The following is a 25537-nucleotide window of genomic DNA, read 5'->3' on the forward strand; positions in this document are numbered from 1 at the left end:
AAATTTCAGCATTTATCACTTATGCTCATATTCGGGGTTAAAATTGCAGCGGCTACCTTTCAGCGCCTTATGAAAAAGGTACTGGATGGTCTTGAAGGCTGTGCGGCTTACCTTGACGACGTGGTGGTGTTTAGTGACACTTGGCCTAAACATATATGCTGACTTGGAGCCCTCGATTGCTTCTCCAGTACTGCGTCAACCTGGCTAAATGCGAGTTTGCCCAGGTAAACATACCTATCCACCTCTGTAGTAAAAAAAAAAAGAGTCTAATGTGGTTTTTAAGAGATGTCGAACACTGAATGGGGTCAAATTGACACCAAACATAATAGGAGGGTTAAAAGCCATGCAATGTGTAACCTTGTCAACCATCATTGTGCAACAAATCAAAATCCCTCATCAAAAAAGTTTCCATTGAATGTTCCAAATTACCAAATCTGATGCTTACCTAAACTTTACCTGTTTACTGTAAAATTGTGGAGAATGAGTTCTTAATACACAACTACATACATTTTTACACAGCAACCGAGAAAAGTCAAGGTATGCTGGCCATGGCCATCAGCCCTGACCGACTCTATCTGGCTGTGTCAGAACGGGGCGAGAAGGGTACCATCACAGTTTATGAACTTCAGCAAGATTATATAAGGAAGAGGAAGGTACTGAGTGGAGAAGGCCCTTTTCCGGTGTTTGTCTGCATGGCCTTCTCCCATGACTCTCAATACCTGATTGGCCAGTCAGGAGGACCAGACTGGACTCTCTTTTTCTGGATTTGGCAGAAGAGTAAGCTAGTTTGCACTGTTAAAACTGGTGGGCCCACCACTCCCATCTGTAAGGTATGTAGACAGTAAAGGCAATGGCAAAATAACTCCTACGAGCCTCAAGTTATTGTTTGTAAGGGTACGTTTTATGTGAGCTAAGGACCTACCTGATTTGGGTGTTGTAATGCTAATGAATAATGATATAATGCATTCAGTAGTAAATTTGTCTTTATTTTTGAATTCTTTATTTTATACAGGTGAGCTTCAATCCTCAGAATAATACACAGATCTTTGTGTGTGCACATGGTGTGTTCAAGTTCTTCAGTTACGCTGAGGGAGCCCTGAAACAGACTAACACCAAGAAGCAGGAGTCCCACCACTATTTGTCACATGACTGGGTATCAGAGAATGAGATCATTATGGGCACAGACAAGGGGCAGCTCCTGCTCTTCAAGTATCAAGACCTGCAGTGGAAGACAGACTTAAGAACCACACAGGAATCTGAAAGGTAAGAGAGTACAATGAGGAAGGACTTTGATCTGCCTTTCTGGAGAACAATTTAGTGCTCCCATATCAAGCAATTTGTTGAACAATCATTTAAAAATTACATTTCCTTTCTGGAGTTCTCGTCCTGATCATCAGTTAAGGATGATTAGTTATGCAAATCAGTGTTCATGGTACTTTTTAAAAGACATTTAAAATACAGTAACGCAAAACTTAATCTGAAAGCATAACGTACAGCAAAATATGGAGATGCTAAACAGATCTCAAAGAGTCTCAAAAAGTTATTTTATTTCTGAAAAGAACCCTCCCATTCCTAAACTCATAGTCTTTACAATTTCCCAATTTCCCTGGCACCTGACTCCCACCAAGCTCTTTCTCCAAAATTCCCTCATCCACCTTCACATCAGTTATACCCACATTTTATCCAGCTGCATCCACCACCATCTTGTCCCTGACCACCATCCAAATTGTGGTCAGGTACATCTTGTTTGCTTTGATTTTCCTTGAGATGTGTCTAGAACTTGATTCCACCTGTCATAAAATGTAATTGATTGGACATACACTCAGTAACTCATTTATTAGGTAGACCTGTGCACCAGCTTCTTAATGCAAATGTTTAATCAGCAAATCATGTGGCAGCAACTAAATGTGTAAAAGCGTGCAGACTTGGTCAAGAGGTTCAGCTGTTTCAGACCAAATATCAGAATGGGGAAGAAATGTGATCTCGAAGTGACTTCAACCGGAGAATGATTGTTGGTGCAAGACAGAGTGGTTTGAGTGTTAGACAATATGCACTTTAAACACATGTGATTTTTGAAACGACAAATCACAATGGAGTACAGAGGCAAATAAAAGAATTATGGGTCTTTGTGCTGTAAGCCAGTCATAAGTAACATTTGGTCTCATGCGCTGGTCAGCTTGCTGACTTCCCTCTCCTGGAGCATACATTGTTAGCCCCCACCGTTGGCACACATGCCTGTGGGGGAGAGCTAGAGAAGGATTCTTAGAGGCGCCTTCTTGGGCCCTGGAGGCCCCCCTTTTCTCACATTCCTACAGGATTTGAGTACAGGAGTATTGGAGAGGGCATAAAGATGTTTCATGATAATCCCAGGTCAGAATATAGTGATGTTTGGTGTTATTCTGATTGGTTCAGTGCGACTGGTGTAATGGTCTAGTTTTTGTAACAGTCTACCTTTGATATCACAACCATTCAGGAGCCGAGGGGAAACTGGGCAAAAGTTGTCTCTGTAGAAGCCATGTGTTTTAGCCCCCTGCCTGGTGGGCCTGGCTGTAAATTATAGATGGATGACTCACTTTTAGGGTCAAGAACTCTAAGGCCTGGATTTCGGAGATAAGGAGAAGAAACCAAACAGTCTGGGATGTCTCCTTTCCTTTCATTCACCCAAATCAGGTTTATCCCAAAGGTATATTACCATGAGAGGCACAAAGACATATTTACAGCATAATGCAGTTATCATGAAAACTCCCAACTACAGCATTCATAGATATGATGGGGCGGCCTGTAGCATGGTGGTTAAGGTCAGGAAGGGCTGCCATGTGTGAGGGGCCTGAGAGCTGGGGTTCCAATGTTGTTTAGACTACCTGTTGGGGAGTTAAGATGTATGAGTGGTCCAAGGCCAGTTGGGTCATGGGAAAAGAATCCTCCCAAACATTGGTGACCTCCCTGTGACCCCATACCTGGTCACTTCCAAGGGGGAAGACTCCGGACAATGCCACAGTGCCCTCATTTGGGCACTGCTGTCATTACACCGGTGACTGCTCTCTTAGATTAAATATTCAAAACTGCTATTAAGATAGTAAATAGACCCGGTAACACCTTGAAAGCATTGCCCATGTGATCCTTGTATTATTGCATTAAGTCTTATGTAATGGTAACAGGAATTGCATGTAAAATGGATAATCAGGAGGGAAGTTTCATGATAACTGCAACATAATAAAACATAAGGGTAATCTGTTTGGTATGGATGTGATCTGATAAAATCAAGGAATCGGATGAGATACATTTCATACCAAATGGAATTTAATAAACTATAGTTTCAGTATCCCAAGGGAAACCTACACGTCCTCTCCTGGTAATCATCTCATTTTCCCTACTCAACAACCCCCAACGGTGGGGGTCTAAATTCCAGATTTGACCACCCCTCCAGGTTGATTTATGGCACTGCCACCTGGTTCCAAACGTATGATTTGGCATAAAAGCAAGGGAGACAGACCAATCTGGGAAGATCGTATTCGACTTCCCACACAACATGTCTTGTGTATGTATGTATGTATGTATGTATGTATGTATGTAAGTATCAGGAAGATCGTATTCGACTTTCCATACGGCATATTCTATACTCTGTGTTTGTGTGTAGTCCAAGCAGGCTAGGTATGATAATTTACTCTATCTCTATTCTTTGTATATTTTATCCTTGATTGTGATATTCTAAAGCTAATAACCTACCTGTCTGCGAATAAACTATTTTGTTTGTAACTTGCGTGATCTCCATGACTCTAATTCATCTTGTACCTTTTCAGCCTAAATTACAACTGAAATACTCAGGGGGAAATGGTGGCCAAAAGACCGACCGATTGGCGGGGCGGTACACCTGTGATAGTTCTAAGTTGTGAGGCCAGCAATTTCTGTCCCTTAAAGGGTCGGGCGACGCAAGCCTCTTGTAATCTGGTGCGAAGGGAACCCATGGGCGTTACGGCTGGTTCCTGCCAAATTAGCTCTAAGGAGCCCAGACAATGCTACGCCGACCTGTGCTCGCAAATATCATGGCAGGTTTGCATGTATTGTGTTGATTGGACCCTCAGCCTCTGAGTTCTCCACCGAACTGAGATTTCACCAGTAATGCTAATCCCGGGAGCATCTATTGAGTAATGATGGCGCAGGTACAAGTCGAATGTAATCGCTCCCGAGGTCCGCGTAAGTTGCAAACCCAAATTGCTAAATTATATTTTAAATGGAGTCAGATAAACGAGTAAAACTATAGTAACCACTAAGCGTACAATACGGCCCCGTTTGAGAACGGAGAATATTAAGAATTGTACTGATCCGTTTCTGGCCAGCTATAAGCGGGATATGGGGCAGGTCAATCCATATCCGACCCATGGCAACGGACCCAGTATATTCTTAAATATAATTGTGCTCTGTTCTTGTACGGAGGATAATAATTAACCCAACTAATGTTCTTCCAGCAACGCCAGAAGGACAAGCACGCAAAACCCCCTTCGGCCCCCGCTAAATTCCGTCATTGGGTTAGCTGTGGGGTTTTACAGTGCTTAACATTATGGAGGGCACATTATCTTACTTTCATTAACACATTATTTAAAAAGTTGAAATGACTCACTCGTACAATACATGACTGTGCTGTATACACTGGATATTGCAACATTAGCTTTTCAGAATTTCGCCACAGGTGGAGATACTATAACATACAGTGGATTTAAACCGCATTGCAGGCTACAAAATCAGACCCTAAATATACAAAGCTTTCGTGAGGAAGCATCATTGACTCTATAATGAAAGTGTAAAAATTACTGACAGACCTGTAATCTATTTCACTCTTTTAGAATAGTGGAGAAGAAGAAGGAAGAATCTACTCAGCATCTCCAAGTCACAGCCATCACTTCCTACTGCAATGGGTTTGTCTGCTCTGCTGGACCAGGGTTGGTTTATTTGTTCCAAAAGTCAAATGATAAGGACATCTACAGGATATCCAGAGAGATCCAGGTACCATGGTTTTCTCTTTTTCAATAGAATATCCTGATTTCAGAAATAGCAAACCTATTTTGAACTGTAATAACTTAGGACCTGTGTACACGTCTGTCTTTTCACAAGTCTCTCCCATTTGATGATTGTTGTCTAAATAGGGGTGCAAAGATTTCGGAACCCATCGTTTAAATCAATTAATCTGTATGTGATCGAAAGCAAACCTGAACTCTAAATGGTACAGAAACATGAGACCTTTCTGCAAATTTTAAAGCAAGATTGCTTTTTATTAAAATTTTTTAAACTTGTTAAAAAATGTGTGAACTTTATTTTTTGACTGCCTAACGATGCAGCCTGCCAAAAGAATCCAGACAAAAAAGAACAAAAATAGCATGGATTTGTTGTATATCAGTCTCTTTGATAGTGAGAACACCGCGATGATGTTAAATTAGCTAGGAAGGAAATAACTTGCACATACAGTAATGGCAAAATGGAAACACTGTGCAGTTTAGTTCTCGTAAAAAGTCAGATACATAAGGCTCAATGCTCAAGAGAGAAATTGCTGCAAAATATTACATTAATTGTCTAACACAATTTATAAATTCAGTCTATCCATAATTTGTGCCAGTAGTACTGTAACTATCATTTTAACTGTCATGTAGTTTAAATGAAAAGATTGTTCAAGTTGCGATATGCCATTCTTCTCATTACAGATGAAGAAAAAGAGTGAAATAGGCAAATGGAGGCCCCGTATGAATGGAAAATTTCAATAAGCTACACCAAAATAGCAATGCACTGCTAGCTCTTAATTGACACATCCCGAGCAGTGGCTCTCCTCCCACTTTGGGGCACGGTTACCTGAGGTGGTCGGGATCGTCTCTAAAATACCGGACGGAAAATAGGGCCCAATGTGTTATTCATATTCATATTCATCTCTTGTGTGACAGAAATCTGTAGATTTCAGTGTTTCTGTATGTATATTTTCCAGATCCCCTTTGATCCATATCGTAACGATTGCATCCAAGCTGAGAAGCAGGAGATTGCCTCCCTGTGTTTTAGTCCATCACAGAAAAGCCTGACAATCAGCACTGGCCTTGGACAGCTATACACTATCGACTTGGTAACGTGCCAATCAGCATGCTCAATTCAATTCATAAGGTGCTGATGTCCCCATGGTCAGTGAATGAAGGCTAAATTGGCCTTTGCTGTGTTTTTTATAAGGGGAAGGACCAACCCCAGTTTGTATTCCTGTCCCACTCCTTCCACTGTGGTGCAATCATTGGTCTATCCACGTGCATTCAGAAACCACTCTTGGCCACCTGTTCTATGGACCGCACTGTCCGCATCTGGAACTTTGAGAGCAGGTAAGGTCAACATACAGTGCCCTCCATAATGTTTGGAACAAAGACCCATTATGTCTTGATTTGCCTCTGATGTGTTACAATTTGGAATCACAAAATTAACATGTGGTTAAAATTCTCAGATTTTATTAAACGGCATTTTTATACATTTTGGTTCCACCATGTAGAAATTACAGAAGTGTTTATACAGTGGGAGCAATAATTATTTGATCCCTTGCTGATTTTGTAGGTTTGCCCACTTACAAAGAATGGAACTGTGTAGAATTTTAATCATAGGTACATTTTAACATTGAGAGACAGAATATCACAAAATAATCCACAATAACAACATCATATAAATTAGATAAATTTAATATCATATTTTCACATGAAATAAGTATTTGATCCATAGAACAATATAATACTTGGTGTAGAAACCTTTGTTGTAGTTTTTCACCAGGTTTGCACAGCTCTTGGGAGGGATTTTAGTCCACTCCTCTTTGCAGATCCTCTCCAAATCCTTAAGGTTCCGAGGCTGTCACTTGGCAACTCGAAGCTTCAGCTCCCTCCACAGATTTTTGATGGGATTTAGGTCTGGAGACTGACTAGGCCACTCCAGGACCTTAATATGCTTCTTTTTGAGCCACTCCTTTGTTGCCTTGGCCGTATGTTTTGGGTCATTGTCATGTTGGAAGACCCATCCGCGACCCATTTTCAGTGCTCTCACTGAGGGAAGGAGGTTGTCGCCCGAAATTTGTCTTGGCCATGGTGGAAACGTTGGAATCTGATTGATTGTGTGGACAGGTGTCTTTTATACAGCTACATAATGATGTAACGAGTTGACACAGGTGTTTTGGGTAATGAGTTGAGATTAGGAGTGCTTCTTAATGGAAAACTAACTGGTCTGTGGGAGCCAGAATTATTGCTGTTGGTAGGGATCAAATACTTATTTCATGCAAAAATACGATAATAAATTTATAAAATTTATATGATGTTGTTATTGTGGATTATTTTGTGATATTCTGTCTCTCAATGTTAAAATGTGCCTATGATTAAAATTCTACGCAGTTCCATTCTTTGTAAGTGGGCAAACCTACAAAATCAGCAAGGGATCAAATAATTATTGCTCCCACTGTATATAGTCCCCCCATAGTGTCAGGTTTGACTGATATGTACAGCTGGGTATCATCTGCTTACACTGATTTTCTATCTTAATCACCTTTGTTTCCCAAGAATGCTGGAGTTCTACAAGGGATTTGCTGAGGTGCCTCTAAGCATAGCGCTGCACCCCACTGGACTGTCCATCCTGGTCGTCTTCTTAACAAAGCTGGTTTGGCTGAACTTGCTTATTGATGACTTCAGAACCTTCAAGGAATTCCCTTTGTCAGGGTGTACAGAGGTGTGCCTCAGTGGGAGGGCAAACTCTCCACACATTATTTTGTGTGTTGGCAGAATTTGCTATTCCTGCCTATGGGCCTACATCTACATTTATATTAAAAGATGGTTGTTTCCTTTAATTAATCCATGTTGTGCAATTCCCTCTCCCCCCAGTGTGCTTTCAGTCATGGGGGACACATGTTTGCAGTTGTCTGTGGGACCGACATTCATGTTTTCTCCACAATAACATTTGAAAATGTCCTGAATCTGAAGGATCACAAAAAAAAGGTGAGACTGGAGTTGCAGAAAAAGGTTTGCAGAAAAACAAAGAAATCTGATTAAGAGTCAGGTTGATGATGATTATTGTTTTGTTGACATGAATGAATGCTGAAACATACAGTACAGTGCGGTCCATAAGTAATTGGACTGTGACACATTTTTTTGTTTTGGCTCTACTCCATTAGATCGGATTTGAGAGGAAACAATACATATGAGGATGAAGTCCAGACGGTTAACTTTAATTTGCATTGTATTTACATCCATAGCAGGTGAACCATGTAGGAATTACAATCCTTTCTATACATATTTCCCCCATTATGGGGGACCAAAAGCAAAATCTTAAATAACGTCGTCATGTTTCACACATGGTGCTAAAACCTTTAGATTTGATGACTACCTGAAGTCTGCAACTCACCGACATCACCAGATGCAGGTTAACCTGCGATGCCTTGCCAGGCTTGTATTGTGAATACCTAGTGAATGCGTATTCAGTTGGAACATTTCACAGTTTGGCCATGAAAAATAATTTTGTTGCTTTAGCTGTGTATTTGGGGTCATAATCCTGCTGTAAAATGAAGCAGAGGTTGGAGACATTTGTTTGGATCTGAGCAGAACATGTTTCTGTATACTTCAGAATTCATCCTGCTGCTGCCGCTGTCAGCAGTCACCTCATCAAACAAGGCAATTGAGCCAGTTCCAGTGGCAGCCATACATGCCCAACCTTTAACACTACCTTCACCATGTTTCAAAGATGTGGTATGCTTTGGATCATGATCCAGTACAATGTTGCCATGTCCAATTATAAAATGTGACATTGGGCTTCTTTTTTTCCAAATTCCACTTTTAAAAATCCTAATTCATTTTAAAACATTTTTCACGTTACTTAAGCTAATCAATTGCTGTCCCGCTTCATTTGGGCGTGTTTCTTAAGTCGCTTAATTGTCTTGCAAAATGGACTGCAGTTACCGTATGGTTCACCTGATATGAATACCCACAAATTAAAGGAGTACTGAGTCAAAATAAAAATTGGACAGCACTGTATGACACTAATGGTTTGGGCAAAATGGCAAAATATTTTTTTGCAAGATGATGCATGCTGTGTCTCAGGTTCAGTCCATTGTTTGGAATGAAGATGACAGAAAGCTGGTATCGCTTGACATGGATGGTGCTGTTTATGAGTGGAACACCATCAGCGGCAAGCTGGAGTCAGAGATTGTCCATACATCTTATATGTACACCAGTGTTGCTGTATCCCCTGATGGCAGGACTATCTTTGTTGTGGGGACAGACTTTACCCTAAAAGAGATTCATCAAACTAAGGTATGAAATGTATCGTCATTTTTTTCTTGGAAGTGTGTTGATTGAGAAACAGCTATCTCAATCAAGCATTAATGTTGAAATAAAAAATATATAGGCTATGTCATAAAATCCACATGATGCTATCATTACATTTGTTGAAATGGTTAGAAATACACTTTCACAGCTTATATAAACTGTAAGTGTTGGCAGTTTACCTTTATACTGTGTAACAGCGGATTTTGAATGAGTGAGAGATCATATCTTTCTGCACCGAGCACTTTATTAGGAACATTTGTACTTTTACACCTACTTATTCATGCGATTATCTAATCAGCCAATTGTGTGGCAGTAGTGCAGTGCATGCAATCATACAGATACCATCAGAATGGGGAAATCTTACAGAGTGCACAGCATTTGTTTCCATTTGTACTTTTTTACATTGGGTATTCTAATTCATGGACCACAGGTGTGCTCCATGTCTATCAGGGTTATAGTTACATTGCTTTTGTTCTTTTTCATAGATCCTGACAGAAGTGCTAACTGGTGACATTGCCTACACAACAATTGCATTGTCCCGCTCAGGGAGAGTGCTATTCTGTGGCACCACTGCAGGGACCGTTTTTGCCATATCATGTACCTCGTTTCAGCAGAAGAACTTCCAGTACCAGGGCCAGGGCCATACTGCTCCCATCGCCAAGGTACTTTTAATTTGTCAACACAGTACACACATACTCAAACAAAATTGGAATGCAAGCTCCATTTATAACAAATACTGTTAGCTGTATCTAAAGGGTTAATTAATTATTTATTATTTAGATTACGCTTTTATCCAAGCAACTTTCAGTTGATTACGCAAGGGTCAATCCCCTGTGGAGCAACGTTGCTCAAGAGCCCAACACCCAGGATCTTGTCTTCACTACACTGGGGCTTGAGCCGCCAACCTTCTGGGTCCAGTCATGTACCTCAGCCACTAGCCAACAGGCTACTCTTTTCAATTTGATTGAATTCAATTACATTTGAGTGTATTTTTTACTAAGAGGAACCTGACCCAGAGAGGGCACCCCATCTTCTGCTGACTGGCACAGCAACATTAGTTAAAGTTGTAGGGAGGCAATGGGGAATCTGCTGGACAAATAACCAGAATGGTTTGGCATTATAGCCCAGGGTATTGCACAAGCTTGTAAACAGTAGAGTCCAAGGAAATAAATATATATTAATCGGTGGGTCAGAAAAGCAAGTTGCTATACCTTCTGATTGATTGCATCATAGCATTTTTTTATATTTATAGTTCGGGACTAGGGGCAGAATCATCCAAGCTGTGGTTCACACATGATAACAAAACTAAAATAAGTCAATCAATATTTCAATTGCAGAAAAAAATATTCTTTTACACTGAAAACTTTTAGGAATTTTTTGAAATTGTGAATAGGAAAGGAGGGTGGGTCTTGCATTTGGAGAGGTGTACAGTATATTTTGGATGCATCAAATTAATTATAGTTTGCTGTTCAAAATAGGGGCAGAGAGAGCTACACTATTTAACTGATGCAATAACCTGATGCAGGCTGCATGGATGGTGCAGTGGGTAGCACTGCCGCCTCACAGCAAGGAGGTCCTGGGTTCGAATCCCCGTCGGCCGGGGCCTCTCTGTGCGGAGTTTGCATGTTCTCCCCGTGTCTGCGTGGGTTTCCTCCGGGTACTCCGGTTTCCTCCCACAGTCCAAAGACATGCAGGTTAGGCTGATTGGAGAGTCTAAATTGCCCATAGGTATGAGTGTATGAGTGTATGAGTGAATGGTGTGTGTGCCCTGTGATGGACTGGCGACCTGTCCAGGGTGTATTCCTGCCTTTCGCCCAATGTACGCCCCCCTGCGACCCTGTTCAGGATAAGCGGGTTAGGATAATGAATGAATAAATGAATAACCTGATGCAAGCAATTTCTGATGTTTATATTTATTGCTTATTTTAAATAATAGGTAAGCAATTGTTAGACCTAAGTCACATCCATTTGTATTAAAAAGGCATTGGTGTAATGTAATGTGCATTTAAAATAGTTTAACAATAGCCGTTTACTGCATACACAGTTTGCTGTGAATGTTCGCTGTCTGAATCATGTTTGCAAGTCCATTTGAAGCTGAATCGTGTGTGTCCCCAGATGGTTGTCACATTTGACGACCACTTCCTGCTGACTGTGTCAGAGGATGGCTGCTTGTTCATCTGGAAAATTGTCTGGGAGAGGTTTGGACTGAAAAAGGACAAGGAATTGACCTACTTGGAGGAGATCTTCATTACAAAGTCTGACTTAGAGGACAAGGTACACCCTAGTGTCTTGGAAAACCTGTAATGGAATTTGTAAATAGTTATTTCCAGGTCTGGAAATGTGTTGGGAAATTCTTTTTTTTATCATTGAATAAAATACAAATAACACTCATCCATCCACTGTTAAAATTAATTAGCAGCAAAGCATTCTTGACTTGTATCTATGACTGCATTCAAAACAACAATTCCTGAATCAAGCAGTTTTAGCTGGACAGTTGAAGAATGGAAAAACTTAGCCTGGTCTCGATTTCTGCTGAGGCTTACAGATGGTAGGGTCAGATGTTGGCGCCAACAGCATGAATCCATGTTCCCAACCTGCCTTGTGTCAACAGTCTAGGCTGGTGGCGGTGGTGTAATGGTGTGGGGAGTTTTCTTGGCACACTTAATACCAATCAATCATCGCTTGAATGCCACAGCCTATTCAAGTATTGTTGCTGACCATGTGCATCCCTTCATGGCCACATTGTACCCATCTTCTAATAGCTACTTCCAGCATGATAATGCGCCATGTCAAAAGTCGTCTCAAACTGGTTTTTTGAACATGACAATGAGTTCAGTGTTCTTCAATGGCCTTCCCAGTCACCGGATCTGAATCAAATAGCACACCTTTAGGATGTGGTAGAACAGGAAATTTGCAGCATGAATGTGCAGCTGACCAATCTGCAGAAATTATGTGATGCAATCATGTCAACATGGAACAGAATCTCAAATGAGTGTTTTCAATATCTTGTTGAATCCATGCCACAAAGAATTTAAGCTGTTTTGAGAGCAAAGGGAGGCCCTACCCAGTATTAGTATAGTGTTCTGAATAAAGTGCTCAGTGAGTGTATAAATGTAAAAATCAGTCATGTGCTTCACGTTTTTCTTATTCAAAATGGAATAAAATAGGCAAAATATATGTAGTATAGGCTAGATGTAGCCTATTTTGAATTAGAGCTTATAAAGCAGGTGATAATGAGTGAAAATGTTTTTCCTTGTTTCCCTTGCTGTTTTAATAACTTCATTTTCCATTAACCTTGCAATAACGCGGCCCTGATTTTGAGCCACTGAATTAATATTTTGCTTTAATAGGATTTTACTGTAATTCGCTTTGAATTTTTTTTTTACCAAGAGGCACTGGCGACCTGTCCAGGGTGTATTCCTGCCTTTTGCCCAATGTATGCTGGGACCCTGTTCAGGATAAGCGGGTTAAGATAATGGATGGATGGATGGATGGACCAAGAGGCTTTTAAAGTAGAGACAATGAATGAAACCTTATCCACTTGGCCCCCTTGTCATTGAGATGTCAAATTATTGTTGCGTTGCATTCATATTGATGTCATACAAGAAACTGTGATGTAGTTAACCCACAAAACAGTGATGCCAGATTGTTGAAAAGATTTTCCGCCCGTGAGAACAGAAGTTTACATGCTTATCAGCCTCTTATTTGCAAAGCAGGGCAATAAAACTCCAGCCTCCCCCTTGCCACACTCATGGTTTACAACCCTTACCTCGCCACAGACTCAAGACAATAAAAGGCATATTCTTGATACTATTTCTCTATGTCAAAATCATGTTCCAATATAGGAACAAAAATCTACAATTCAGAAGTTGCATGAATAAACACATTGTTTTTTTTTCATAGCTCACTTTTATTCTATGTCCGGCTGATATGTTTCCAGTTTGGGAGAAATATATATTTTTTATTTTTTATTATTCAATACAGACATGTTATGAAGCTACGATTCTTTTCTGATTAACGTTGAAGTTTCTTTTATTATCCGTTCAGCCACTTTGGAGATAACTATATATTTGCTGGAACTATACTTAAGCGAATGTCGTCTTGAACTACTTTTTATTGTTACATAAATGCATTGCTTGGTCATTTCAGTACCAAACTAATGTAAAACATGGTAAGTTTCTTGTATGGAATTTCCTATCCGTTCCAACAAGGTATAATGTGTACAATAAAATGCAAATCATAACCAGGGACAAGCACCCTGAAAACCCTAGAGGGAAGTACAGTTCCAAGTGCTAGAGTGATCATATAGATAAAATGTTTACAAACTTTCCAGAACCAGCTCATGCAGGAGCTAAGGAATCAAGTGAAGGAGATTCAAATAGACAACAAATTTCAGCTTTGCTTCAAGGACATGGAACATGAAAGGGAAGTACGAAAGATGACTGAGAAGTACACTCAAGAGATAGATGGCCTGAAGACAAAGTACGAGGTGGGCTGAAGTGACATCACCTGGTAGAGTCTCTCTGTGCAGTCTCTGTGAGAAACGCATTAAATACAATTACAGAACAAATATTTTATTAGTCTTATGATCTGTGAAACTTTACGTAGGTGCTTACAGCGGAGAAGGAGAGATTGGAGCTGTTCCACAAGGAGACAATGGAAACAGTGGTGGAGAAGAACAACAGAGAGCTTCGAATTTTAAGTAAGCACAAGCTACAAGTTAATATATTCAAAGCAATCACTCCTAGCCTCCCCACTTTGGTATTGTGACAGAACCTGTGAAGTAATGCTATTTCAGTTTCTGGATTTTTTTTCTTTATTATATAATTTGCCCAACTTTGTATTTATCAACATTTAAAATACATTTTGTGATAAACTTGTGAATGGCAGCTGAAAATTGCTTGTGTCCCTGTATAAAACATTTTACTGTGGTCTAATCTTCAGTCAAAGCACTATTGGTAGATTCAGCTAATTTGTTAAATAGGCCAGGGTGATGGGTGGCAATAAACACCTGCATACAAGATAACCTTTAAGGAAAGGAGTTGCCAATCCCTGAATTAAGAGTAGTATGAGTACTCTCATTTTCTCGCTCATGTCTTCTTCACATGTACCTCTCTTCAGATGCGGATACCTACCGGAAGCTGACACATGAGTATGAGATGTCCCATGCACTGCAGCTGACTTCCCAAAAAAAGCTGGATGAGTATGAGTCAAAACTCCAAAGGATTGAAGAAAGCCATAAAAAGATGCTTGAGGACCTCACCAGATGTTATGAGTCCAAGCTACAGGAGAACATTCTTAAGCTAACAGCAGTGAGTATTGAAGAACATGGGCTTGCATATGCAAGGAAGCTATGCATGTGAGGGTGGGAGGTGCTACAGTGCTGTTGTACTGATTAAAACAGTTTTTCAAATTGATTAAGTAATTTCTAGGATTCACCTTGAATGGAATGGAACATTTATCTTAGTTCATTAGAGGAATTACCTTTGAAAGCAACAAGAAACAATGGAACTAGAAGGATTGTAAGGCTCATGGGGCTGCCATGCAGACTAAAAATGTGGAGATCACAAATGAATGATGAGAATCTGATTTCCCAGTGTTTACAGTGAAAATTCCTACTTGTTCCTGGGATGTGTTTCAAGTCTGGTCATTTTGATCCATTGTGTCTGAATACCTAGCCTTGTAATATGTAAATCTTGGCTCCCATGTGCTTTGAGTGACACTTGACACTCTCTCCCCCATGCATCTTCAACAATGTAGAAAATACATTTTATAAATTTGACCTTTAAGCTGTATGCATGAAAAACCCCACTTTATGTGCTGTATCTAGTGTTTTAATGTACTATTAGAAATGCTCTCATTCCTCTGTCTGTCTGGCGTACTCTCTGCCCCAGAGTGAAGGCGTAGCCCAGCAACAGCAGCAGGAATATGATGTGATGAAAAAGATGATTGAGGAGGATTCAGACAGAGAAATCCTGGACATCCGCTGCAAATACGAGCACAAGCTGCACGAAGAGCAGACGATCGCCACCGAGTACCGGGATGAGACGGGCATAATGAGGAAAAAGGTAATTGATACTGGTTCCTCCGGGATGCAAGTTCCATTGATGCCACAGTATTCTTGATACTCCTGCTATGCCCATTTCATCAACACAACTCAACACATTATTTTTGCTTAACAGTAGTCCTTTTAGCACAATTGTAGCACAGATGTAATGGCACTTTTTAAGGAAATCCCTGCTACATGCGATCACAGCATGTGTTCGCAGCTGTGTTTCCTGTCAGTGCAGCCGACAATCTCACTGATTAGATTGAATGTGAGGAGTTATACGATAGAATGCATTAAAAGTAAGCTTACCAGTGACAAAGCAATTTGAACAAACTCGTACATATTCTTGCATACTTAAATTGCAAATCCACCTTGCTCTTCTTTCTGTTGACAACCTTCAATTTTCTCATCCCCGGTGGGTAATAATCTTCGGCAAACGAAATAACTACTTGTCTCTCTCCCAATCAGCTTGATTTAAGCAGCCATACGCTGTGGAGAAATTTAACATTATGAATCTGTGTTATCGCTGTATTTATACATTTTGTCATTGATATGAGATTTGGCTGTAAAATACATTGAATTATATGGGCAGCTTGTCCTCCAGCATGGCAGATGAGGCAAGGTCACATGGTTTATGACTCGTATTAGGAAAAATCCATAAGGTGGGGTACGCCTGGTATCATAGTCCCGGAAGAAACACAGGGAATACCACAGGCTTGTGAAAGAGCTCCGATTGGACGAGGAGACATTCCATTCCTATTTTAGATTGAACCATTCACAGTTTGACCACCTACTCTTTGTCTCAGCACTTTGTTTGACCTGACAGTTGAAGCGGTCTGCTATTTTTTCTCATCCTGGCAGTATCTAGCTAAGTAGATCGCTTGATAGCTAACTGATAGTGAGCTAGATCCAGACATTATTTTATCATTTAGAAAATAAGAAAAGTTTAAAAATTGAGAGATTGTGATATCATAATGACAATGAACTAATTTGCTTATGAGTAGCTTCGCTACAGCTAACGGAATTAGCAAGCTAAACCACAAATCATACAAAGAAAAGCTGAAAAATATAAATGCACCTGCTGCAGCCTTTTTCTTGACATCTCGCTCATTTTTCATGTTCTGATTCCGAATGTAATCTCTTCCTTCAATCACTAATACATTCTCATTGTCTCATTGGAAAACAATGACATCCGGTTTCGTCCTACCATCTGCCGTCCACTGTGTGAACGCTGCATAAATATATGTTCACAAATTGGTATTCTCCCTTTTGAACATATGTATTATTCGTCAATCATATAGATCTGGAAAATCTAACATACAGGGTGACGGTTTCATTACATTAGACAGATGCAGAATAGTCCTTTTTGCTATACATGACCAGGGCATATGTCATGTAAATTTCCGATGCTTCAGCATGTTTGACACTGGCATTTCTGCATGGTGCAGTAATGGATGCTGAAATCTGCTTATTCCATGTGGGATATGACTGCTTTATGAATCCTAAATCCTAATAAACATAAGTTATGAGCAAATATAAATACTAGTACAGGAAACACAGTATTCTGTGATTGTCTGTTATCTATCAGTAGTGCAGTCTAGGGTAGGCTACGTTACACCATCAGTGCATCATGATAAATTCCCAATGCTGCCTCCCATATCTCTCAGACAGCCCTGCTATAGTTATAGTTAGATTCTTCTGTATTCAGTGATCCTGATTTGGTGGCTCCTTCACCTTCCAAGTTGTAGCAGTAAATATATGACAGAAATAGCAATGAAGTTCACAATCAGTGTATCAATCATTAACATATGAAAAGTTACTGTAATGTATTTATTTGCTGCTGTGGCCATTTACAGTATGTTCTCAGTATTTCTCTTTCACATTTTACCCATGTAGGCCAGTCATGTGCAGAAGGAGATGAACAATAAGAACACAGATATCGAGAAACTGAAACTGGAACTTCTGAAACGTCAGAATATCATCGATGCCTTAAAGAAGGACATTTTAGGCTTTAAAAATGAGATCAAACTGAGGAACAGCAATATTGAGGAAAAGGTATGCTGACACTTGGGACATTCTGAACCTATGGATGAAATTAATCTCACACTGAATCATTTAAAATCTTTCGACAAGGGGAATCTGAGTAAATACAAAACACATGTTTAAATTATTATTTAATGAAAAACATAGTCCAAAAGCCATATCACCCCCCATGTGAAAAAGTAATATCCACCTTAACCCCCAATATGTTTAACAACCAAATGCTTCCTATAATTTGATATCCATCTTTCACATCGCTGTGGACACATTTTTGCCCACTCTTCCTTTGCAAAACTGCTTTAATTCAGACAAATTGGGAGGTTTTTGAACATGAACATCCTGCCACAGCATCTATCTTTGGTTCAAGTCAGGACTTTGAGTATGCCACTCCATAACTTGAATTTAGTTTCTTTCAGCCATTCAGATGTGGACTAGTTTTTGTGTTTTGGATCACTGCTTCATATTTATATATTTATGTCAGATGACTGGATATTCTCCTTAAGAATTTTCTGGTATACGGCATAATTCATGGTTCCTTTAATCATGGAAGGTTATCTGGGTTCCGAGGCAGCCAAAAACCCCACCACCATGTTTCACTGTTGTTATCAATGGTCTTACTGTGAAAACCTGTATTTGCTTTACGCCAGGCATTGTGGGACCACCATTTTACTCATCTGTCCATAGAATATTATCTGAAAGGCTTGGGGATCATCCAGGTGCATTTTTGCTAATGTGAGAGGAGCATTGATGTTTCTCTTAGATAGCAGTAGTCTCCCACTAGCATGGCATAGTGTGCTGGTTGAAGCTTTGTGGCAACAAATTCACTCTGATGGTTAGGTTCAATTTGAGTGAGGTTTAGATTCAACTGGGCTGGCTGAAATCAAGCCTTGCTGTTTTCAATCTGCTGAATTGAATTATCAGTTCAATTTGGTTAAATGCTTGAATGAGTAACAAAGGGGGCAGTTATGTTTTCACTTGGGTGATATGGGTATTTCATAGCTTTTTTCATAAAATAAATTAATAAATTGCAGTGTGCAGCTGCAAGTCACAGATGTTGCCAATTAAAGGACTCGACCCAAAAAGCATTTTAAATGTAAGTGCAACCCTGAAATCCAGACACTGTGTGTGGTATATTTAAATTAATCTCTCCTCTTAAGTCAATTTGTCTAATCAGAGATGACATGGAGCCCAACAAGCCAGAAGTGAATTCGCTGTCTTTTTCATCTTTTGAGAAGCTTGCTATGCACAGAAATGGCATATGTGGGAAAATACAAGCATACAGTATGTCTCTGCAGGAGAAGTCCATAAGCGATCTGAGGAAGCAGACCACGGAGCTGGATAAGTCCAAGTTTCTTATGGACTATAAAATCAAAGAGCTGCTGAATAAAGTAGAGCCAAATGAGAAAATCATTGAAGAGATGAAGGAGCAGATCCAAGAGGTAAAGACTGATCCTGAGAACTCAGGGCTTATATTGAGTACAATGACTGTAAATGCCTTATTTTTTATCATTTAAAAATATAGTATATATAATATATATTGAATATTAATATTCAAAGACTGTGATATAGTATATTAAAAACTTTGTCGGGGAGTATAGTATAGTAGGAGCTGGGAATCAGTAAAGGGTGACAGGAGAGAGGGACGAGTGGAGCCAGGAGGGGGCAAACTCCCTACAGTACAGGGGACCCACATGAAGGAGTGATTGGTAATGACAGTTGGTGAAAGAAATGTAGACTTACTCATTTTTGTTTTCACATAGATGGAGGGTGAACTGGACAGGTTCAAAAGGGAGAATACCAAGATGAAGTTGATAATATCGGAGCTCAAGGTGAAATTGAAGGTCTCAGATACAGATAAGCGTCGAGAAATGCAAAGGGTATGTATGTGACAGGTGGAAATTTCCTATACACACTTGTTAGGGGGCCACTAGAACATGAGAATAACACATAAAATCTTTAAATCACATTAATCAGGGCTCAGTAATGTCGTACATGTATTACTGTGTCACCACTAAGGGATAAATTCACTGATAGTCATGTAAACCATGTAATATTATGAAGCCTTTTTTGTGAACTCTGAGAAGCACACAATGTATTATTCTAGTATGTCCTGATGGAATATACAAGCACTCATTAATAAACCCAGATTAAATCATTTGTGCCACCTCTGTATTTTTGGATTGGTTTACAGGTCTCTTGAATTTTGTTTTGGCTCTATTGATGCTTTTTCTGTAGTTATGCAGGAAACACTAACAGCTGACAGAAAAATCTATATCTTTGACATTTAATCTTAAATAACACTTCAGCAACTTATTTTTAATTGGCCATTGGTACTCCCACATTGCTCCCAAAAACCCAACACTGACCAAACCCACTCTTTTGCACGAAGACGGCCCTTACAGAGCACAGTAAACAAAATCAAGCATCTGGAGTTTGCCAAACCTCATTGCAATTATGACTGGAAGAGATTGCTATGCCAGATAAGTTGAATAAAATAGTTTTGGCCATAAAAAACATGCATACAAGGAGAACCACCAGCAAACTTGAATTGACTTCATGACATCATTAATAAAGCAAACTATTTTACACATCAAACTGTTTTACACATGTTGGAAAATAAAGTTTATATCAATAACAGTACTATGTGCTAGTTTACAGTATTTTTTGTGTATATTTATCAAAGGTGCCAAAAATTCTTGAGCCCACTGTATATCCACGTGGAAACTTGATAGCACCACAGTTTACAACTGGATGTGACAAGACAAGATTGTGATAAAGGCCTATATTATGGGATTTCTCATACTGTCCCTCCTTTTCAGTTGAGCAATTTTCTATCTCGGATGTGGAGTTTCAAGTCAGACCTTCACCACTGTATGGAATTCATTCAGGACCCAAAGAGGCTGAAGGAGGGAATTCTCAAACTACACAGCACCTACCTTGAGCCTTCTGATGTGGTGAGTGACCGGAGAACCTTTTTTTCCTAGCAAAGGTGTTTTATTGTGGTTGGTGTGAAAAGATTTTTAAGTGTATTGCTAGGTCTTGATGTTTGAGGGTTGAAGGGTGTTTAAAATTCTTTGTCAAGGAAGTAAAGGAATTACAGTGTGAGGCAGTTTGTTTTTATGATGCAGGAATTCATCCAGCGACTGGAGTCCGACATGCAAGAGAATGTTCATAAGGCTTTATGTGAGGTATGGCAAAGTTGATTAGTTTGGCTTGAGAATTTCAGAGAAGACTGTTTAAATTAAAATTCATACAGAGGAATTTTTGTAGCAGCATGGGCGTAGCTTATGGGTAGTATCATCCCCAATATATTACAAAACAGGCCAAATAACCCCCAGTCCGCCCTAGACAGCTGCCGTTTTCAGGCTCTATGTATTGTAACCCCCTCCACCCAATATTCGAACTAAAGTTACACCATTAGCAGTGAAACAGTTACTGGTTACATAAAATAACTTAAATAGTCTCACCAAAACGTTTAATTGCTGAAAGCACACGTGGGGATTTTGACTTTTAATAATGGAATACAGTGAATACATTTTGTTTTTACACAGTAATGTTCAGTGTTAATTGAAGTCTTACAGAATATAGCTCCAATTGGACTAGGATATACTCTATTTTAGTTGAATGAACACTGGGCATGTAAGGTTTAACCACCATGGAAAAAGCATGTGGGATTCCAGGTGAATACTGAGGTTTCAATTACTATAGATGAGTTACCTTACTTGCTTATGAGGAAGACTGCTAAGTCATGTCACATTTGACAATACGGGTTATATATCATCAAATATTATACAACCTCCATGTTCTCCACCATGTCTACACCCCAAAGATGACGGAAGCTTCACGTACCAATTAAACAACTTAGCATTAGATATTCTTTATCTTTATTCTAAGTATCTTTCAAAACTACAGCAATGGCTGTATTTTTTTTTATCAAAAACTCTTCATATGCAGCATATGCAACAAAGTAACTGAGTAGCTAGCTTTAGCTTACTGGTGATGGAAGGGACCTATGCCAGGCACTGCTAGCACACCCCCGGTGGGTTTCAGTCAGCCCTAGCCTGCCTAGAAGTAACACAGATAAGAATCTATGTCATTTTCAAATATGGAGGAAAACTATATACTTTCATTTCAATACATTTATTGTCATGTTTCAAAGGGGGAGGGATAAACAATGTTGTGGTTTAAAGGTGTTTCTTGCTGCTATTCCTCTCTTGACTGTTAGAAGTCTGAAATTACCTGTTGTACCCTTAAGTCATTACATTACATTACATTGCATTTAGCAGACGCTCTTATCCAGAGCGACGTACAACAAAGTGCAAATCAAACACAAGTACAAGTCCAAAGAGGACCCGAGAGGACAGTACAGTTCCGAGTCCTAGTGTAAACATACAGAAAATCAGAACCCTTGAAGAGTACATCAAGTACATCGATAATGGCAAAACAGTGCCAACATGTAGGCCTACAATAACGTCTTTTCAGAAGTAATAATGTACAAACTTGCCCCCTGGCCCCCACAACAATTTGAGAAAAAGGGATCTGCAAATATTTGTGTTGCTTTCTCATATTCGAATATATAATATTTCTCATTAATAAATCGTATCAACTTTATCTTTGATACCTATTTAGCAACAATGTTACACATGATGGAATCCTCCACAACAGCATTAAAACATCAGCTATAACAAAAAAGTAACAGGCTGAAAATTCCATGTAGCCTAAAAGTCACATTTATATTCAAAATAATTCAAAAGTTTCAAAGTAGTAATGTTTAAGCTTTGACAAAACATTGAAAAGGAATATTCAGTCAGTGCTACACTGCTGGAAAAGGTGTACCTCACATTCTGTCCTCATCTTGATCTCAGCGGGAAGACATAGCAAGGAATGCAATTAATTCCCTCAAGGGCCAGCTGGCCAGGGAAAATGAAGCCCATCAAAGAGGCGCAAAACAAAAAAATCAAGTAAGTGTGACACTATTATTAGCTAATGTGTTATGACTTCACTGCTGAAATATTTAATAGACTTCAGAGGTTTATTTCAAATGTAACCAAACATCAATAGAAATGCTGATTAGTACCTTCTGAACTATTTTTCACCAGGAAGTCAATTAAGAGTTAGAATCCTAAATAAGGATGTAATGACAATTTCACATTTCATAATCTTTTCAGACAAAATTAGCAAAATATTGTATTTTTTTCTTTTTCATAATGTCATACAGGAAAATGCTGCACTGATTGCTGAGATGAACACTTTACGGTACAATCTGAAGATTCTTGAAGATCAGCTCCATAAGAGCCAATTGGAATTAAACACGAAGCAGAACCTTTCAGAAGATGAAGGTAATATCTCCAAGTTTATCATAAACTAATTTGCTTTCAGGATAGCATTATTCCTCTCCCTGTATTCTGCTAAAAGTCCAAGGCAAATTAGTCATGTTGCACATGTTAACACAGATGTAAAGTGGGCTCCAGAATTGTTGGCACCCTTGATAACAGCACACATACGAGGCCCACAGCGCACTGGTTTATATCTGATAACAGAAAAGCACCAGCTTGTGCATTAGGTGAATTATGTAGCAAGGTAATTCCAATTGAAAAGGAAGACTTCTGAACCTGAATTTGAAGCGCGATAATCATGTCACATCAATTACTTCCTGTACATGAATATCACCTTCTTTAAAAGAATGAAAATGAATGAATTATTAGTGCCTTTCCTAATAATAACGGTTCTTATAGGCATGTTTGTGGAGAATTACACTCCAGTGGGGCTTATTCTCACTGCTCTTTCTGAGGTTTCAGCTGGTATGCTACTACTAACCTGCCAAAATTTAGCTAAATGTATGCCTGGTTTTCAAACGCAACTCTGGTTTTATGATTGGTTATTTCAATGAATTTAATTCTGATAGGTACTTGCTAGCTGCTTTTTAGGCATCTAAAATAAACACACAATGGACATTTTTGGCTTCATATAAGTTCAATAATCAGTGTTCCATAGGGACAATCAGTGTTTTCTATCATTGGGTGACTGACTTACCTTGTTAAAATGTGCATACATGAGATGGCTCATGAGATGTAGTACATATATACAGAAAGCTGTAACAACATGACAGAGCAAACTGCTTTGCTGAGTCAGCTTACACTTCAAGTTCATGCTAGCCAGGAGAAAGCAAGCAATTCATACAACAGCGGAGATTGCAGTAAAAAATATCAGCATCTAAGTTAAAATGACATGGCGGTCTTTTAATTTGAACACCACAAGTACTATAAAACACCCAGCCCATTGTTTCTTCTTCTACCTTAATTATACTGATTGAATACCTAAAAGCCATTGGGCTAATGCAACTTGTCTTTAACATTACTTCTTGAGAGATCATGTCGAGGTGCCTTTCCACATATCAAAATGGCGACATGCCTATACTTGCTTTTACGGCAAGGAAAGTATATATTTTAAAAATGACCACAGATAATGCATATCTTGCATTGATGCCAACTGTTCTTTTGTACATACGAACATTTCCCATTTCTAAGGGCAGCCTGTAGCGTGGTGGTTAAGGTAAATGACTGGGACAGGCAAGGTTGGTGGTTCGAATCCCAGTGTAGCCCCAATAAGATCTGCACAGCCGTTGGGCCTTTGAGGGAGGCCCATAACCCTGCATTGCTCCAGGGGAAGATTGTCTCCTGCTCAGTCTAATGAACTGTAAGTCACCCTGGATAAAAGCATCAGCCAAATGACATGTAATGTCTTGAATGGACGTCTGGTTGCACAGACTTGGCCGAAGGTGGACTTTCCAGCAGGGCAGTGACCCCAAACATACATAAAAATCACCACAGAAATGGTTAAGTAAAAACATCCATCTTCTGCAATGGCCATCTCAGTCTCCGGACATAAATCCAGAAAGCCAGGGGTCTGACCTGATGATGGCACTCACACACACACACACACACACACACACACATATATATAGTCAGGTCCATAAATATTGGGACATCGACACAATTCTCCTCTTTTTGGCTCTATACACCACCACAATGGATTTGAAATGAAACGAACAAGATATGCAGTTAAAGCATATCTTGTTCGTTTCATTTCAAATCCATTGTGGTGGTGTATAGAGCCAAAAAGATGAGAATTGTGTCGATGTCCCAATATTTATGGACCTGACTGTATATATACACATTTCAATAACAGTATTTTTTTAGCACATATTTTAATAACAGTATTTTTTTTTTTGTTATTTCTTTTTATTATTATTTTAGTTTATTTTTGAGCATGTTTAATCATGGGTGCCAATAATTCTGGAGTGTGGAGTTATCATAGAACAAAGAAATGCTGTTGCAGCTGCTACTTCCTGTGTTCCATCAATTCTATCAGCATGCACGTTGGCTTCCCCCATCACTGCACCAGTCAGGCTTCATGTGAAGAAAGAGCCAGAGAGGACCAGCCAGAAGCAATCCCAGGAGACTGAGGCCCATGCAAAGACTAACCAACTCAGACCCCCCAGCAGAGGCGAAGAGACAAAGAGCACACATCAAACAGAGGCTGTCCTCCCTGGCCCTCCATAATCTGTTCGTTTAAAAAACATTGATCTTGACGTAACTCAACCCACCAGCAGAAATACATTTTAGACTGCATGTATCTTATGGTAAGCAGCATGGACATGGGTCAAGTCTATGGCTTACCAAACAATGACACAGCGATTTACATGCTAGAGGCCAAGAAATCAAGAAAACCTGTGATAACTGGCCAGTATACATATAATTAACATCTTCATTATTTGTGATCACTCTTGCTAAATATCCCAAAAACGTGGCTTAATACATTTTGCACAACTTGAAAAAATATGCTTGTGTCAGTAATTACGAGTGCGGCACTTGATTGAATAATTGAACCTGAAGCGCTGGGGTAATGAGGGAATTGGGGCATGTGCACAGAATGTTAAGAATGTTAAGGATTGGCTCTGTACTGGCTGGTGGGTTAGAGCTGTGCACCTGAATGCTCTAAATTGGTTTTTGCTAAGGGATAAAGGGGAAGGGTATAGCAGAACAGAAGATAGAACTCTTGAAGGGATGGGTTGGGGAAAACGAGCAGGGTGTTGTGGGGCGTTGGGTTCAAGACTGCAGCTTGCCTGGTGGCAGCG

At 39.6% G+C, this 25537-nt stretch overlaps 1 protein-coding gene across 1 annotated transcript in view; it reads left to right on the forward strand.

Annotated features, from left to right (window-relative positions):
- Positions 1-25456, forward strand: part of LOC133139922 (cilia- and flagella-associated protein 57-like) — a 30768-nt gene extending 5312 nt beyond the window's left edge. Inside the window, exons 2-23 of the mRNA XM_061259399.1 lie at positions 520-830; positions 1013-1263; positions 4842-5001; positions 5969-6115; positions 6202-6344; positions 7554-7719; positions 7872-7985; positions 9084-9296; positions 9797-9973; positions 11427-11585; positions 13645-13800; positions 13920-14013; positions 14433-14623; positions 15206-15379; positions 17257-17415; positions 18696-18839; positions 19161-19277; positions 20220-20354; positions 20529-20588; positions 22266-22361; positions 22619-22739; positions 24772-25456. Of these exons, the coding sequence (XP_061115383.1) occupies positions 520-830; positions 1013-1263; positions 4842-5001; positions 5969-6115; positions 6202-6344; positions 7554-7719; positions 7872-7985; positions 9084-9296; positions 9797-9973; positions 11427-11585; positions 13645-13800; positions 13920-14013; positions 14433-14623; positions 15206-15379; positions 17257-17415; positions 18696-18839; positions 19161-19277; positions 20220-20354; positions 20529-20588; positions 22266-22361; positions 22619-22739; positions 24772-24962 (3479 nt within the window). The 3' untranslated portion in view covers positions 24963-25456. The remainder of the gene's footprint in view (positions 1-519; positions 831-1012; positions 1264-4841; positions 5002-5968; positions 6116-6201; positions 6345-7553; positions 7720-7871; positions 7986-9083; positions 9297-9796; positions 9974-11426; positions 11586-13644; positions 13801-13919; positions 14014-14432; positions 14624-15205; positions 15380-17256; positions 17416-18695; positions 18840-19160; positions 19278-20219; positions 20355-20528; positions 20589-22265; positions 22362-22618; positions 22740-24771) is intronic.
- Positions 25457-25537: the final 81 nt, after the last annotated feature.

This window comes from Conger conger, chromosome 11 (assembly GCF_963514075.1).
Source record: "Conger conger chromosome 11, fConCon1.1, whole genome shotgun sequence".
NCBI classification, from domain to species: domain Eukaryota; kingdom Metazoa; phylum Chordata; class Actinopteri; order Anguilliformes; family Congridae; genus Conger; species Conger conger.